We start from the raw sequence: 18,851 nt of genomic DNA, 5'->3' as shown, positions 1-18,851 counted from the left end.
ACCAATTGCTCTGTAACCGTTTCATTGACTTTACTTGTAAAACGTCCTACTTTTTATGTTTAGTTTCTTTTGTTGAAGTCATTGATAACGGGATTGATTTATTGTCTTCTTACATCTTTTTGCTAGATAAATTCTGCGGCAAATACAGTGATCTTTTTCAATGGAAAATCCCAGTGGTGAGGTAAGCATGATTTCTCAGGCTGTCAATGAATTTGGAACATTGAAAAAACCATCGTTTCTGAGTCTGTGGTGAAATATTTTATGAATCTAAACAAACGACCCAGGCAAGGAAAGGCGGGTTTTCATCACTGGTGGGCGTGTTTTTGATTCTTAAGTCTTTGGCCACAGGGGAAAAAAAGGCCTTTTATGACATGTAACTCACTGAGATTCTGTAATACTGGCTCCTAATTCCAATTAAGGCAAAATACCATGGGTAATAAAAATCCATGTTTCCTGATAAACGCTGGTTCTGTGCATATTAATATGCTTATTGCCATAAGTTCTCTTTTAAATATATAATTTATAAGTGTAACCATATCCTTTCCTAATTATACCCTGCTTGAGAGTGATTGAGGAAGTTAAAGGGGGAAAAAGAATGAAAAAGGCTCAAAATTTCTCACAGCATAGAACAAAAGAACAGTTTGCAAGGAAATGACGAAAAGATGGACACTCATTAATATAATTTCTTCTACTAATATATTTGTGTGGTACATATGTAAATATGTAATTCACCCCTTCCAGAAATGCTAACTATATTAGGCAAATTAGTAAGTTGAAGATAAATATATGCATGGACAAAGAAGAAACTTTTTAGATGAGACAATAGGATATAGAGTAATATTAAAAATTAATGGTTGCTAATTTATTCATAAGGAAACAAAGAACAATAGAAAAAAGAGAGAAAAGGGGGGGAAGATCTGAAAACTCCTTTGATCCAAGAAATACTACATGAGATGTTTAGGGTCCTTGCACTTACTCTGGTAATAGATTTGCTTCCCCTGCACCAAAGTCTAGTTGAAATAGGGAAGAGGCTGGGAAATGGACAAAAGAAAAGGGCAGATAATGAGAAGAGCTCAGGCACTCAGCAAAAACATGTCTCCTGTCAATAGATTCTATAATGTGACAAAAGTGCAAACTCTCTTTGTACCTCCACCTGCCTTTCAGACATCTGGAACTACATGTGAAGGAGACATCTTAAATCTAATGTGTGTAAGATTATTTTTCTTATCTTCCCTGTTTCTGACAAGGATACTATCACCTTACGGGTTTACAGACTAGGAAGTCATTCTCACCTTCTCACTGTCTCTTACCCTCCATATCCAAGTTGTTGTCCAGGCATATTGATTTTACCTTCTTAATCCCTCTCAAATACTCCCTTTCTTTACCCCTTGTACAGTCCCTTGTTATAATTTAACACCTGGACTATGGAAATATCCTGATTTAGTTTTTACCCACTCCACTCTAGTAACCTTTCAATCATTACAGTGAGTTTCCTAAAACAAAGTTTCAATGATGTCATTTTCTATTCCTTAGCTCCCCACCCCATATCAATAAACTCCAGCGGCTACAAAATACTTGGCCATTCAAAACCCATCACCCTCTATAATACAGTTACACTGGCCTCCTGGACATTCTCTGAACAAGACCCTTTTTCTCAGGCTATTCCAAATTTTCCCCATTCCTGCAATGCCCTCCTTACTCATTTCTAGCCACTGATTCTATTCCTTTAAGTCTGAACTAAAATCCTGCCTTCTCAGGAACCTTCCTTAGTCCCTCATAATCCCATTGTCTCCCTTTGGGAACTTTCCCCATGTATCCAGCATATAGCTTTTTTATTATATTTATTATTTTTGCTTATTATCTTGCTATTAGCTTGTCAGCTTCTTGAGTACAGGGACCATCTTTTTGCCTCTTTCTATCTTCTGTGCTTATCTCAATACAATTGGAAAGTCTGTTCTGTAATTTAGTGAAGTAAACTCAGGGACCCATTAGATGATATCATGGAGAGTCTGACACAATGACCGAACAAGAACACCTTTGGATAGCTAGGTGACTTAGTACAGAATGGCCTGGATTCAGAAAGTCTTATCTTCCTGAGTTCAAATCTGACCCCAGAAATTTACTCATGGCATAATCCTGGGTGAGTCACTTCATCCTGTTTGGCTTAGTGTCCCCCCATGTAGAATGAGTGGGAGAAGGAATGGCAAAGCACTCCAATATCTCTGCCAAGAAAACCTCACTTGAGGGTCACAAAGAGTTGTATACACCTGAAAAACAAAAACCGTGAATTCACTGACACTTGTATTTGGTTTCTCTTTTTAGGGTAGTGGCCATTCTGAAGAACTGAAGCCATCATGCCTTGAGAGGTCAGTTAGTATATCTGACCAACATACGTGGATTTACTTTAAAAGTACAAATACGTCTAGAATGTTATCCATCTAACTGCCATCTTTATGTCTCTTTTTTCTACTATTTCTCCTTCTATATCTTTGTGAAAAATGCAAGGTATGAAGGGCTGCAAGTTAGTACTAAGTTGTAATGTGCTGAAGTTTGAGTTGATGCACTGAGGTCCCAAGTACATGAGGCTAAATAGTAATTGGACTATACTCTATTAATATACATGATTGGATAAAGAATGGTCCCTGCCCACTCTCTGTGCAAGTCCTGATGTGTTGTACAGGAAATGACGATTTTGGTGGGTGGAGGCAGAGAGAGGAACAGGAAGAGAAGCTGGGAGAGATTGGGCCTGGGTCCATTCTCTTAGCTGCTGGTCGTGTGGCTGTGGGTCTAGCTAGCCTCTTGACTCAGCTGCACACATGCTATCGCCAATTCTCTTCCACCTCCGATCGTTCTTCACTGAGAATAAAGACTGACGATTTTCCCCTAACCTGAACTCCGGACTCCTGCTGATTTTAAAAATACACGGTCTTCACACTAAGTTGCATATGAAATATGAATATTGCTTGAAATATTTTCATATCAACTTTACTAACTAACACTCACCAAGGAAGCCAAAGAAGTTCTGAAAACTTTTACTTGTTTTAAGTATAAACATAGATTTTAAATTTTCCTTAGGAAAGAACATATGGACTGTGATGATGGACAGATGGTACATGAATCTATCAGTCCATTTCATTCAGATGAAAATTCAGATATTCTTGTGACAAAAAGCGTCTCAGAAGGTATGTTGTATCATAATTCTTTACATATTTGAAAGTTAACAGTCTTGGTTATGGGTAGAAAATTTGGTCTTATTTGTATAAAACTAATTTTCATTATCATGAAATTGTAATCATAAAAGAACTGGATTCATAGCCAGAAGGGACTTTAGAATTCCTTGAAAGTACAGATTAGGAAACAAGTAAGAAAAAATAACATGACTTACTCAAAATCATTTCTCATTATATGACATTCATAGTCTTTTTGGTATATAAGCCTTTAACTTAAACTACCTGGCAAATTAGTCATTTTTGAAATGGCTTTGGACTAGGGAGGTTTTTTAAAGATGATTTTTACCTTTTTTTTGTTTGTTTTTTTGTTTTTAAGTTTAAAGCTGCTGGCTTTTATCTTGGGGAACTTTTGACTTTTTTTGCCACTTCTTGGATTGTCTCCTGACTTTGGGGTCTGCTTCTAATATTCATCTTCATTTTCTATCCACTGTTAACCTAGACATTGATCTTGGAGTGTGTCAGCCATATACGTGAGCTTTGAACTTACCTCAGCAGGGAGGGGGCGCCTCACTTCCTGCTCATCTCTTTTTTCCCTCAAGGCTTTGGCCTTCTACTTCATTCAGGTTTTGCCTTATTTTCCTGCAGTTGTAGACCTAGACACCTAAATGCTCTTGCCAAAGTGTCCAAGGGCACTTGAGCTACCGAATCTAATAGTTGTCCTTCTAACCTCCACCTCAGTCCCAATCCTATTTTTAGCTCTATGCTGCAATTGATACTCCTCTTTTCTTGGACTCATTTTCCTACCTCTCTCTGTTCTTCAGTCTCTTTCATTTTTTGCTTGCTTATTATTTATATTGCACATCTACTTCGCAGCTTTGGGGCCTTTCATGTCTCTCGGTGAGTATTCTGCACTAAAGGGTTTAATTTTCATATATATACAGATGGCATCCTGAGTTATGTATCAAAAGCCCACTATACCTCTTGAATTTCAGGCCAACAGCAGCTGTCTGGCATTATCCCTATTTTCACAAATTAGGAAACTGAGGCAGACAGAGGTTAAGGGATAGGTCAATTCTCCAAGAGCCTCCACAGCTGTGAATCATCATATCTGAAGGAGTTGCAAGGAATCCTTTGCTGACACAGGTGTTGCGGACTGGGAATGAGATAAATTGGAAGCAGAGGAAAGAAGAGATTGGTCAAAGAATAGCAGCTGCCTCTCAGTCTCCTTGTATCATCCTCTCACAGGAGATCCATTCTGCAGGTCTGGGTTGGATGTCCAGCAGTCACTGTCACTTGGCTCCCACATTACAACAGACAGAAGCTAAATGACTGTCTGATTTACAGATCACTCTCCTTTGTGTGCTGTCACTGATGAGAATGAGAGCTTCTTGAGACCTGATTTTCTGTGTTTGTTACCAGTGTTTTGAAGTTAGGCCAGAGGGCAGGGAATATTCTGAACCTTTGGTCTTGGAGAATAAAGCTTAAGGTTCTAAAAGGACGTGGGAAATTCTAAATCTTTGGAATGGCTTTTCCCCCTAAAATCCTAGTTTGGGAAGAAGAACAAAAACAGAATATTACCGCTCCACCTTCCTCCTGTGACATTTTTCTCAAGAATTTCATTTTGAATATCATAGTTATGGTTTTGGAAACTTCCAGATTGTAAGAGGGTGTGATGAAGTCCCTTAGCATCTTAAAACAAACTTGTCATTTTATTTTATCCAGTGTTTTTTTAAAACTTTGGTTTTAATTCTGATATTTCAGGTGGATTCAGTGTTTTCACATAATTAGCAAAATGATTGTTATTTGTAGGTAATGTGGTTGTACAACCAGAACCAAAGGAGTAAGAAAAAGATGATTTCCAAGAGCCCGAAGTAGACACAAAAGTAGAATGAGAACTAAAAATTCCAAAAGACATGTTGGTAAGTAGTTTAGTTTTAAATTAATTTCAAAGGATATCTTGTAAAATAGTATAAAGAATGTTGAAAATCATTGAAATATATGCACTAATATAAAGAGACTACAATATTGTCATTGGGAAGAACACTGGAAAAGAAATTGAACACTTTCTGTAACCATAAAGAATGGAGGAAAAGTATATTCTTCCTGTGATCGAGATAAAAATGGAGTGACAATTCCTGTGCCTGTGATGGAGGTGTTAAGACCTTGGGTGAGAAGTATTTTTCTGCAAGCAAACCAGGAGTGTTCAGATTAACATTATTCCCTGGGGTGGGAAGTGGGGGGATTGGTGGCCAGGGTGCAGATAGTGACATTCAGGTATGGGGCCTTTGCTGATGGTGCCTCAGGTCACAGATGTCCATGATTTTGAGGAAAAAGTAATATAGGAATGTGGAGAATAAAATACCTAGAGAAATGGCCAACGAGCAAAATAGGAGAAATAATGGTAGCGAGATGGGAAACATCTGGAAAGGTACTAAGAGGATTAGGAATAGGAGAATGATGGCAAAATAATGTGACAGGCAAAAAAGAAGAAATAATCAGAAAGAGGGAGCAATCAAGTGACAAAATTTTTGGAAAATCAAGGAAGGATCAAAACTATTGGCCTTAAAAAGTAAGGTAACTACCGATAAAATAAACTGTCAATCAATAAACATTTATTAAGCACCTGTTATATACCAGGTGTTATGCTGAGCACTAAGAATGCAAAGAAAAGTAAAATAGAATCCTTTTCTCCCCAAAAAAAAAAAAAAGCAAACATTGTAGTCTAAAGGGGAAGTAACTTGCAATCTACTTTTATTTGAATAGTTTAATACTTCAATATTCTTCTCCCTTTGCTCCCAAAGTTCTTCCTTAAAATTTTGTAGGTCAAATAAATAAGTACCAGTTTTATTCTATAAGATTTAAAATTCTCCTAAAACCCTTGTTTGTGGCCTACGTCTGATTTCCTTTGATACAAGCAAATTGGCATTAGCAGATGGGCTGTAGCCCAGTCTAGTGTTCTGTCAGGAAATAATCATCCTGACCTTTCTATCCAAATGTTTCATACAGCACTGTAATCAAATTGCTTTGCTATCTTTCTCAAAAGTTGCAGCTCTTTATTCCTAGCAAATATAGTCAAATTTTGGTCACCATGAATCGTTTCAGGATAGTTTGTGATTAGAAAAAGGTTAATTTTTTTTTTTTTTCCCATTGGGAGCTTGCTTCATTCTGAACTAACAGAAATCTTGCCACAATGATGATGAAGTGTTTTTTGGTTTTATTTGAACCTGTTATAAAGTAGGCTACATTTTTTAAAAATCGTTCTGTTTGCTTTGGCTCCTGCTGTTTGGAATTCACCTTTACTTTCTTGTTGATCCCTTTTGTTAATTTCTTTCCTTTCTCCCCCTTCTATATTTCCTGAACAGTTGTGTATGAAACTCTGACTGTGCTATCTGTGAGGTTTTCTTTTTGTTTCTCTTCCTTTTGAAAATATATTAAAAATCACAATTAACATTCCAATTTTTTCTTATATAACACATTCTGCTTTTACTTTTTAGTTTATCTGTGCATATCTCATTTTTATATGATAGGTATTATGTACAAACATACACACACATGTATGTCTCCTTTTGCTTGAAAGCAACAAGCTGTTGTAACTGTTGTAAACAACAGTTTCGTCTGTTCTCCCTTTCTGCCTTATGAATAAATTGATGCTTGTATAATTTTGTATATTTTCCTCCTTCCTATTTCCCCCACTCTCCTCACTCTATTTGCCCTCTCTCTCCTTGTTGCTGTTTCATTTTTTCCTGCCACCTTGCACTCCTACTCCTTGTCCCCGCTAAGACTTCTTCTTTCCTTCCTGGTAACAACAGTGAGGTTCCTGCACTATCTGCCTTCCCCCAGCTTATCAGTTCTTCCTTTTGTTTCTCATTTGTATGAAATATTTGCTCTTTTTTTATCTCTCCCTACACAGTTTTATTTTTTTAGACTTGATCTCTTGTACTCAGTTCAGCCCAAACCTTTATTTTGTTGTTATTATTATTATTATTATAGCTTTTTATTGACAAAACATATGCATGGGTAATTTTTCAGCATTGACCCTTGCAAAACCTTCTGTCCCAACTTTTCCCCTCTTTCCCCCCACCCCTCCCCTAGATGGCAGGCAATACATGTTAAATATGTTAAAGTATATCAAATCTTTCTTTAAAAAAAGTTTTTGTTTAAAACTTTAAATTATAGGTGTTCTTCTTTTCTGTATTATATAATGTTCTCTGGGAGCAGATTTCTTGGGGCGCTTCTGGAGGCAGCCTTAATTTGAGTTCAAAGTAATAATCACGTCAAATGCAGCCAAGTGTTAAAGTCCAATCCTTTTATTGTCTCTTCCAAAATAGCCCAGAAAGCTTTCCTTGGTTCCGAGAGCTCTTGCCACTAGGCCTTTGTGTTTTCCAGCTTTAGCTTCAGCCTCCAGCTCCCTCTCAATCCTGTCTCTGAATCTCCTAACTGAATTCTGGCTCTCAATCTCCCCCAATTGACTCCTGGCTGAGGCTTGTCCTTTTATATGCTCTTTCAGAGGTGTGAACTCAAAGGTTGACTGCTCCTCTGACAGTGGGATTGTGGGAGTTGTGACTTGTGAATCTCCTCCACTGACCTTGTGAATCTCCTGACTGAACCCTGACTTGTGAATCTTGAACGCTAATGTGTGAACTCTTAAAGGTGTTAACTAAGTACATGAACATTGTTTCTATCAATTCCAGTGAGTTAGCACCTTGTTTCAAGTTCTGGCCTATAACATTTAATATTTGCAAGAAGATCAAAAAGAAAAAAAAATTGTCATGTGCACAGCAAAATGTCAGGGAGAGTTCAGAATTCCATTTCAAGAAAACCTATGTAATAATGAAGGACATTATACTCATAACTGTCTTCTTCCTACTAGGTTTTCTTTTGTTCTCTGTTGTGTATTTTTTACTTTATCCTTTTCCACCTTTCCTCCCTTGCACATTCAGTCAAGCAGGCTGCAGTAAGTATGTATGTATTTATGTACGTATGTGTGTGTGTGTGTGTATATATATGTGTGTGTGTGTACATAGATGTATATATAATGTATATACACATACATATATACATCTGTACATCTAAGACATTATTAACATGGCTGGCACGTAATGTAGATTTCTGTACTTTGAATCTTTCATGAAGTTTTGCTCCTGACTACTGTTATTATTTCTGTGTACATTTCTTATTTTTTATCTCCCCCAACTCCTCTGCTTTATTACTACCTGCCCCCTGGCCTTGCTAGTACTTAAACTGCCCAAGAATCCCTCCCTTATTCTCCCCCCTCCCCATCTTTTTTCTCTCTCTTTTTTCCATTATGACTAATCTACAAACCCTCCTATTCCCACTTATTTCTTTATCCCCTTATAGATGTACATGTACCATCCTTTCATTAACCCATTTCTGATATGAGTAGGCTTCCAGAAACCTCAGTCATCCTCATATGTCTAATTCCCTCATCTGTGAAATGGAGTTATTCTGTTTAACTTGTCCTTCACCATTTTGCTTTTCAGAATCACATCATCTTCTTCTCTGCCTCTGGCTTTCTCTCAGACTAATGACTAATAACAGTCACATGGGGTGTACATCTCCACATAGGAAACACATCATTTCGCCTGACTGAGTCCCTTGTAATTCATCCTTGATGCTTGCCGGATGTTTTTCTTGGATCTTATATGTCTCTTTCCAACAAAAACCTGAAAGCCTGGCAGCTCATGGAATATTCCTTCTCTTAGTTCAGAGTTATCCTTCACTTGCTGGATATGAAAGTTTTGGCTGCTATCCCCCTTCTTTCGTTCCTTCGTTCCTTGGCATATACTGTCCCAGAACCCGTAGTCTCTTAGAGCAGCCCCTGTGTGCTTCTCATTATGGCAATGTCATGTTTGGTTTGCCCATCTCATGCCTCTCTCCTGGGCTCATTCAGTTCTGCTTTGTGCAGCCCTGTACCAATGAGTGAACATTCATTCAGTTCTACCATTCCATTTTCTCCAGAGTTCTAACTTTTCTTTAACTTCTTTCTTGTTTTCATTAAATTAGTTCTCCAAAGGGAAAGTTGAGGGCCCCCTTTTGTATAGTGTTGTTTCTTTTCACTTATAACTCATTTAGCTTTTTAATTAATTTAGATATTGCATCATTTGCTGCATATGAATAGTGTTGATATTTCATTTTTATGGTACTTTTTAATGAAAAGTTATTTCCTAATATCTTTTAATTAGACTTGTTTTTGCTTTTGCTTTATTAGAAATTCTAATTACTACCCTCAACTCTAGACCTTACCTTTACTCTGTGTGTGTCTCTTTGCTTCCAATGTATTTCTTACTTTTTAATCCACTTATGTTTTATGTTTACATTTATCCCATTCATATTTGCAGTTATGATTACTGTATAGTTCCCTTCAAATTCTTTTCCCCATTTACTCTTTTATCCTTTTTTCACCCTCTCCTCTTAGTTTATGCTCACCTCCTCCACAGACCCTCTTACCCTTCTCTCCTTCCTACCTGTACAACTAAACAGGTTTCTATACCCAGCTCGGGCTGTTATGCTCTCTGATCCACTTCCAGCGGGAGTGAGGTTCAAGCATTTTTCCTCTTTGTGAAAGGTCTTCTTGTTTTCCACTTTTGTAATTTGCTCCATTCCCAGTCTTCCTTGGAGGCTGAGTCTTTCCTGGGATCTTTTCAAATTTTCTTAGAACAATTGTTTGACTTATTTCCTCTATTCTCTGAGGCAATATTCTGTCTTTTCTATGTAAAGGAAATTTGATTTTCTGATGTGCTTTCCTGTCTTCCAGAATTCTCTTTCCATGGTATTTTCTTTGTAAAAATACCTTGCTTTTGCAGTTTTCTTCCTCCCGTTATTGCTTGGACCACAGCCACACATTTCACAGTTGGCCAACGCTCACAACTCTTGTAATCTGGCAATATGTGGTGATCTATATCAGAGGGCATTCATTCCTCCACCTTGCAAATGCTTGTGCATCTTCCAGGATCTCTTCTGTCTTGCCTTTTCCTTGGAAATTACGATGCTTTTCTCTCAATAAATATTATTTATCACTTTAATACAAACTGCATTTATTATGCCCTAGTGCTTTTTAATAGGAAAGACCAGGTCTTTTGTTTTGGAAAGGTATTTTCCCTGCATCTGTGAAGATAATCATATGACTTCCGTGGGATGTTGTTTCTTTGGAGTCTGCTATTCCATTACAATTGTCTAATTATGCCCCTGTCTTTAACTCCTTATCCATCCTCTTTTTTATATCCACATTTTCATTTTTAACTAGCTTAACAGTGCAGAAACTCCATAACTCATTTCTGTCCTCATCTTTTTCAAATATCTGTTTACAACTATTGAGCAATCACCTACATTGAGCACTCTAATTCAAGTCTTCCACATCTTTGCTGCTATAATAATTTTCCTTAGTGATTGGTTTCCCTCTGTTATTTCTTTACCTAATTAGTCTCTAGCAAAAACATATAAACCCATCATTTTGATTTTTAAAGTCCTGCAATATTTTCCATTCTAACTGTACTAGCTGTTCCCCAGCTGGCCTTCTATTTCTCCTACTAATGGTTCATCTGTATTTGTTCCTTCATTGTGGTTATTGTTCCCACAGTATTTGTGTTTCTTCTTTTAAAGTTTTTTTCATGTTAGTGCTTTCTGACTCTTCATGGCCACATTTGGGGCTTTCTTGACAAGAATTCTGGAGTGGTTTACTGTTTCCTTTTCTAGCCCACTTTAAAGATGAAGAAACTGAGGCAGAAATGAATTGAAGACAATGTATGATGAGATGTCTTCCAGGTACAAAATGTGTTAGATTGTGAAATTTATGAAACTTATCCATAATTTTGGGTAAGTATGCAACAGTAAAATGATGTGAATACATATATCTTTGTAAATTCCTATTGATTAAGCAAATAGGACATTGCCAAAAAAAAAGATATTGAGGTATAAAAATGCAGTTTCCAAGTTTGTATGGAATTTTAAATTTCATTTGTGAACAGACTATGTTTATAATTTATTTGTTTAGGGGAAAGACTTCATGAGATCGTGTGTTGTACTGCTTGTGGTCAACAAGTGAACCATTATGAGGATTCAGTGTATAGACATCCTGCACTGAATGTTCTTATTTGTAAGGTATGCAGTTATGAAGTAAATGATGATTTTGTTATCTGTAAACTATTATGCCTTTTGTTTGTGAATAAAGGACAAATTCTCCTAAGACATTTTTTATTTATATGAATTCTATAGTGATCCATTTCAAAAGTGAAGACTTTCTCTTTAGATGTGAGATGCAATAAGTGCTGAACTTACAAAATCAGACTTGATTAATAAATGGGTTAGTTTAGATAAACTTCAGTTTTTAATATACATGAAGACAAACATAAAGACTATCTGTGCCCAACCTGTGAGCTCATATTGTTGGGATCAGTTATAGTGGGCTACAAAGTGTCTTGACCCTATCAAAATGAGGTAATTTTCACCCTCTTTTATTAGTAAGAACATTGTTAATTTAAAAAAAAAACAAAAAAAAAATCAGTCCTCTTCATGTTTAACAGTATATGTAATATTTTGGTCTCAATAGTTCCTACTTCTGGTGAGAGGAGAACATTTCAAATTACCTCTTCAGGGATCAGTGTTAATTGAAATAATAAAAGTAGTTTTAATAATAGCTTATTTTCCTTAGCTCTTTAAAATTTATAAAGGGTTGTACACATGTAAACTTGTTTGATGCACAATAACCCTGTGAAGCTCCATTATTATAAATTTTATGAATTAATTCTGATAATGAATAAGTTATTTGAGAAAGGACTCCATTTGAAGTCTTCCAGACTCTATCACAATGTAGTGTGTTTGAGTGCAACAAAAGTTGTATTTTTGATTGTATTAATAATGTTTCCTGTTGTTCCTTGGATGCTGTTTATTTTCCATTTATCAATTACACAATTTTTTTCCTTTGAACGTGTTTTGAATTTTCTTTAAATCAGCTTATCAGTTAACAAAGTGAATTCTTCATAGACATTTTGTTCCTCTGTTCCCCATGATATGTCCTTACTTTGTTGGCAGTTCTTTACTTTTGCAAAATATTTCATTTTTTCCACTGTGACTAAATGGGGTTATCACCCCATTTTTATATTTAAATGTAGCATATGCTTAGTGGATTTAAGCATTTTAAAATTTGTGCTTTGTGAATGTTAATATTTTAACAGATTTAAAACATTTAGATTTGAATGTTAATTCCTTTTTTAGAGCTGCTACATATATACGAGTGATGACATAAGGCATGATTCTACTAGACCTCATAGGCACTGCAGGTAGGCATATATCTCCCAAAATAGAAAACATTCCTCTTTTGGAGATCTCTTAAATAGTTTTATTTATTTATAATTTATTTTATTTATTCTCTCAGGGAGTCTTCATTGTGGTATCAAATGTCAGAGATTATAGATATATTCAAACTGAGAGATATCCTAGTTTTAAATTTATAATTATAGGTGTTTTCTCATTGAAGAGAAAGAGGCATTCAACTTGTTATGGTTTCATTTTTCATTTGGATTCAGTTCTTCATGAGCTGCTCATGATTTTACCAGACATTGTTACCCGGGTTCCTTTTAGTGAATTTCAGGGTATCTCTGAACTTAGACATTGAAGAAATTTATACATTTCTTGTAATTGACATTTAAAATTAAATCTTTTTACAAAGTTAAAAAAAAATTTGTGCTAAAGGCATCATTAAAGGTTTCCATAACAAAAATACTAACAAAGTCTAGTTCATACTGAATTTCCAACATAACTGCCACAATCATATTCTTTGTTATTGAGTCATTTCAGTTTTCTCTGAAATTTTTAAAAATAAATTTGTTTTTAATACACATTATTTTATGATTCATGTTGGGAGAGAAGAATCAGAATAAAGAGAAAAACCATGGGAGAGAAAAAAAAAAACTGAAAAAAGATGTGAACATGGCATGTGTTGATTTACATTCAATCTCCATAGTTCTTTTTCTGGATGCAGATGGTGTTTACTGTTCAAAATCTATTGGGATTACTTTGGATCACTGAGCCACAGAAAAGATCCAAGTCTTTCATAGTTGATCATTGAATATTTATGCTGTTACTGTGTACAATGCCTTCCTGGTTCGGGTTCTTTTTCTCAGCATCACTTCTTGTAAATCTTTACAGGTCTTTCTAAATCAGCTTGATATCCATCTTTTATATCACAAAAGTATTCTGTTACCTTCCTATACCACATTGTTCAGCCTTTTCCCAAATGATGAGCATATACTCTGAATCTGGCCTGAGATTTTTGGAAAGGTACTGGGGTCTCTACCACTCTTGGGGCCTCTAGTACATCATGTGCAAGGGCTGCATCATATTACAGGGACCAGGAAACAGATTCGGGAACGATGTCAGTCTGGTCATCCCAGGTTTTCTGTCTCCCCTTTGGGGATGTACCTAAGTGAAGTGTGTTGACATTTTTTCACTCTGACCTTCTTGGCTTCCTCTCTTGTCAATAACTAAGTACTTACTTCCTTAATTTCCTCTCAATTTAACCCTTTATACTTGTTCCCTTCTAGTTTACACTTTTAAAAATACCTTTTAAGCTCTTCCAAGATTTTTTCAGTGATCTGAGAACAAATTACATTTGTTGAGACTCCAAATATAACCACTTTGATAAATATACTTTTTATATTTTATATATGATAATATACCTTTTATAAATATACTGCGATCTTCATTGTTACTACGATAACTTTTCATTATCTTTAGAAAGTAACTCTTTTCCCTCTACTTTTTATTTTAATTTTTCCTCACATTTCCTTTCTGCTTTTTGTGACTCAGATTTTTGTATGTGATAGTTCTGCTCTGGTCTTGTGCCATCCTAAATTTTGGTGCTGCTTGCTGCTGACTTTCAGGGTTTAGGGTGTGAAATGGGGACAGGAATGGTGGGGGTCTGCTTTCCCTGATCACCTCCCTGGGGTGTGGAGTTTATTTAGCTAGCTCTTAGGCTGTCCCACAGGTGGGGTGGGGTGGGGAAGGGCCTTACTCATGGTTTCTATGGTGACAGATTCTTGCTGGTGGCTGGTTTTGGAGGCGGGTCCAGATGTTAGTTACAACTCATTGTCTAGCTTTCAATGCCTAAATTGATGGCACTGAGCACAAGGTTCATAGGGTTTTTGGTACTGATGCCCTTTCAAAGAACAAACTTGGCTGCAATGACCTGCCCTGTGGCAGCAGAAACAGGCATTAAGAACATGAATCTGTTAAATTTTATTTTAATTAACATTTACAGTTCACCTTAAATTTCCTGTCCCTGTACCTTTGCATTGCTCTGAAATCTTTGGTAATTTGCTTCTCAAAATACCTATCTTCCATCAAAGTTTAGCTGAAGTAGGTGTGTCTCACTGGGGTGAGAGGAAAACAAGTGTCAAATGTGGTGGTGGTGGTGGTGGTGGTGGTGGTGGTGGTGGTGGTGGTGGTGGTGGTGGTGGTGGTGGTGGTGGTGGTAAACGACCTCACAGCAGGGGGCCAAGCAGAGTTCCAAGTTTAGGGCAATTCACCTGTGAGGACCCACCCTCTCCCTAAACAACAGTCTCTTAGTCAGGTGAGCAATCGCCTTCTTCAAAAGAAGACATCGGTGTCGGGCCCCTCACCCCCAGAACAAGGCACCAGCCAGATCTTGACCCCTTTGCTGAGCAACATAGACTCCCCTTGCCACTTGGGTGTAGAGAGGCCTTATTTCCATAGCAACCCAGGAGGAGAGCCCAGCCAAGCAACAAAATATTTGCTGTTTTATTTATTTTACTGTTGTTGGAATTGAATCTAACTTCTTAGATTTGAAGGAACTATCCTGCTGACTATCTGTGGAGTTCTTCTTTTTCATTTAGTAGCTTCTGAATTTCCTCCATCATTTGCTTCAAACCAGTCTTTGAAATCAAACTTTGCACTCAAAACATAGGTGTTTCTTGGTAGAGGGCAATCTATTTTGCAGTATCTAGATTCTAGTTTCCCCTTAAATATTATTTTCAAATTTATTCCATATTAAAATGTGTGTGTGTGTGTGCGCGCGTGCACACGCTTTGTCTCCTCCCTAGAGAATCTCTGTTCCTTGAAGGCAAAGCTTGTTATATATGTGTCTTTTTTGTTATTAATAACTAACACAAAGTATTCCCTAAATTCACTAAGTGCTTTTGGTTTTCTTCCCACAAGACACATTTTACCCTTTGTGCCATTTAGCTTCAATAAGATAGTGTATTTGACAATTTTAAAATTGAAAACATATTTATTAAATATTTAGTATTTGCAAATATCTTAGAAATTTGGACCCTAGAATCACTGATCTGGAAAAGAAACATTTAGACTAATAATAATAGTATGATAATGATGTTAATGATGATAATGATACCTGATATGTTTATAAGAACTGGATGCTAAGCTAAGTCACACAATCCTGAAACATAGGTGCTATTATTACAGTTGAGGAAACCAAAACAGACATTAAGTGATTTGCCCAAGGTCAAACAATCACTGATGAGGTTGTGGTGGCAAAAACAGGTTCAGAATAAACATGAGACAAATTCACAGTGGCTATTCTCTATCAAAATAAAGTGTTATTTAGGAGAAGAGATTACAAAGTAGAAATAAAGTAGGTCCCTGAAGTGGCCAGTATGGAATAGAGTTGGGAGAGCATCTAGTTGGAAAGGAATTTGAAAGGATCCATGAAAGGAACATAGCAGGAGACCTAAGTGTGTCATTGATGGGTAGGTTAGATTCACAGAGGAGTTTAGTAGAATTACCAGTTAGAGTAAGGACAACGGCACCATTAGAAGGAAGGAGGGAGAAAGAAGAACCTCCTGGTGGGCTTAGTCAGGAAGAAAACTTGGCAAAGGTCTTTATCATAAGCAGATCTTTGATAAAGGAAATATAACCTTGGGGATTATCTCAGGGGTAAAGGCAGGAACTCAAGGGGGTGAGGAACAAGGAGGAGAGGAAATGTTAGGGAGCTCAAAAGTGGGGGGGAATCAAGGAAGTAGATGGAATACACCTGTCAGACCCAGGCCAGGACCTGTCTAAAGATATGATAATCAGAATCTCTAAAGGTTGTGTAAAGATGCACAGGGTTTGAGGGATAGACAAAGGAGTTTCATCCTCACAATCATTCTCTAAACAGAATACTCTTAATGGAAAATTATATCTGATAAGAGTCAAATGGGCTTCTTCTGGAGCTTACAACAACTGTGAGGTAGGTAAAAACTAGCCAGGGAAAGTTCTTGTTCAGGGGTTCATATCTACTTTGAATTTACTGAACTAAAGCTAAAACTCCATTTTCTTTGCCACAAAGGTGCTCGCAAATATCTGCTTCATAATTATCAAACTTACTTTCATTTTCTATTGAGAAATATCACATTATTTTCATTAAGTTACACTTGCCCCATTGCAATTTTCAATGCATTGTATGCTTCAGTGAACTTTTCTTTTTTTAAAGAAGTTTTTTTTAGTGAAATTCCCAATTTTGCTTTCTAAAATATTTTTCTCATAAATGTATTTTTGCTATCAAGATGTTACCTTTTTTCATGATTTTCTTGCATCACTTTCATTATTTCCCCCAACTTTTCTTCTATCTCTTTCCTTTCCTGTTGGGATTTTTTTTAACCATTTTTGAATGATTCTTTTTGGAGTGTGAGACTAATTCACATTTTTCTTTATGACCTTGAATATGGAAGTTTTGCCTGTGTTGATATTTTCTGATTTTGTGTTTTGATCTTCTCTGTCACCAGAGTAATTTCTTATGGTCATGTCCTTTTTTGTTCTTTACTGATTGATTTTTTAAGATTGATATCTTAAGTTGAACCTTTGTAATAAATTTGGGCCCTGAATGAAGAGAGCATTGCCCCAAGCTTCAAGTTTTTGTTCTGCTGGTTCAGAGCTGTTCCTGGGCATCGGTATGTTTTCTGCTTTTCTAAGGTGTTATGATCTAAGGAAAGGTATAATCCCTGATTTTCTGGTCTGAACTTTTAAAAATCTGAGTGACCATAAGCTCTCTTTGCTTAACTGGATCTGTGAACTACCCCTTTGGGTGCTAGTCTTTGTTCTTGCCTTAGGATGGTAATGTGGATCTCCATATGGCCAATGCAACGCAGGCCTGGACCCAGTGCCAGCTAAGGATCCTCTTTCTGACCAGTTTCTCAGTCCTTATTGAGAGCCCTGGAAGCATCACCTGCTGATGGAATCATCAGTTGCCTTTCAAGGTCATGTGTGGGATGCCCAGGAGTGGTTACATTAGTTTGGTTTTATCCTTTTCATTAATTGGTTCTTTTCATTCCACAATTAATTTGGGGCAGTATTTTAAAGTTGTAAATAAGTTTCATTAAGAGATATTGGATAAGTTCCTGCTTTTACTTTTATAATTACATGAATAGTTTTAAAAAATATATGTTGAAGTATATTTAGTTATATTAAGGTATATTACATTTTTTGTAATAAATTTTTGTTCCTGATTAACTTTTGTTAAAGTTTTTAAATAGTTGACTAAGAATGATGATTCAATATTTTGTTTGTTTTTTACATTTCAGATGGTGTGCAGAAGGTGGAGATTTAATTTTTTGGGATTTCTGCCATAATGCTTTTTGTAAAAAATGCATTTGGCGCAATCTAGGGAAAAATGAGATGGCAAAAGTGATGGATAAGAACACTAAGTGGAGTTGTTCCGTTTGTCAGCTGGAGCCTTTATTGGATTTGGTTGCCATATGCGACTGTGTATTTGAGAATTTAGCACACTTAGATCAGCAGTCTAAAAAGAAAAAGTTAGTAAGTGAAAAGAGTGATAACACATGTGACCATTCAGAGAAATTAAAACATGGAAGTTGCAATGAAGAGACACATCAGGTGTATAATCCTTCCTCTGATGCTGAACCACCCCCTTTTCCCATATCACTGATTCCAAAAGCCTTGGTTGAGAAGACAAAAGCATTGGTTAAGAACGTGAGAGAAACAAACACTACTTTTCTGAAACATTTTCAACAAACATTCCATTGCTCAGAACTTAGCGAAAGTGAGAGGGACTGTCAGTGTGAAATTATGAAATATATGGTAATGGAGATATGTAATGCTCAGGAGGCCTTGGAAGATTTTCTGAGTAATGAAGTAATTAAATTGGTTAGAGAGATGGAAGAAAATAATAAAGAGAAAATGAGAATGTTTAAAAACATACTAAAACTCACAAGATTTCTTTGTTAGGACTGGGTAAGAAATATTTCCTTGTTCATAGCTACAATGTGAGGGCACCCGCTCCGTCCAACCAGATTTGTTATGTTTGGGTACGTGACCCTCTGTTTGCTTTCTGTATGCCTCCTCTTGTTAATTGCCAGTCTGCCCTGGTGGGGGGAGATGCACAGTTCTCCTGAGATGTGATCAAATAAAGGCTTCTGTTTTCTACTTTGAAATACCTCTCTTTTTAATGGAGTTGGTGGACTTCTGACCTACCCGTTTTTCGGGGCTCATCCTAGAGAACTGGGCAGAACAGGGAAATCTGATAGTCTCAGAAGGTTGTGCATACCATTGGACAGTCTCAGGTAAGGTAGGGGTGGGAAAATGTCCCTGGGATTGTATTATAGTAGGCATTCTTCTAGGGCGGAAGCAGCAGGCACATGTGTATGGAAAAACTAAAGGGTCCTGTTGGTCCAGTGACATTCCTGAGAG

The 18,851-nt window shown here is 36.7% G+C and overlaps 1 protein-coding gene across 1 annotated transcript; it reads left to right on the top strand.

The window, feature by feature from the left end:
• Positions 1 to 3,035: 3,035 nt before the first annotated feature.
• LOC116420249 (transcriptional regulator ATRX-like) lies at positions 3,036 to 18,595 on the top strand. Its single transcript, XM_031944601.1, has 5 exons — positions 3,036 to 3,182; positions 4,980 to 5,089; positions 11,182 to 11,288; positions 12,402 to 12,466; positions 17,726 to 18,595. Exons 2-5 carry the CDS (start codon positions 5,059 to 5,061, stop codon positions 18,387 to 18,389), a joined length of 867 nt encoding a protein of 288 aa, XP_031800461.1. The 5' UTR covers positions 3,036 to 3,182; positions 4,980 to 5,058; the 3' UTR covers positions 18,390 to 18,595.
• Positions 18,596 to 18,851: the final 256 nt, after the last annotated feature.

Source organism: Sarcophilus harrisii, chromosome X (genome assembly GCF_902635505.1).
Source record: "Sarcophilus harrisii chromosome X, mSarHar1.11, whole genome shotgun sequence".
Taxonomy (NCBI): Eukaryota; Metazoa; Chordata; class Mammalia; order Dasyuromorphia; family Dasyuridae; genus Sarcophilus; species Sarcophilus harrisii.
This window is presented reverse-complemented; position numbering and strand designations above follow the sequence as displayed.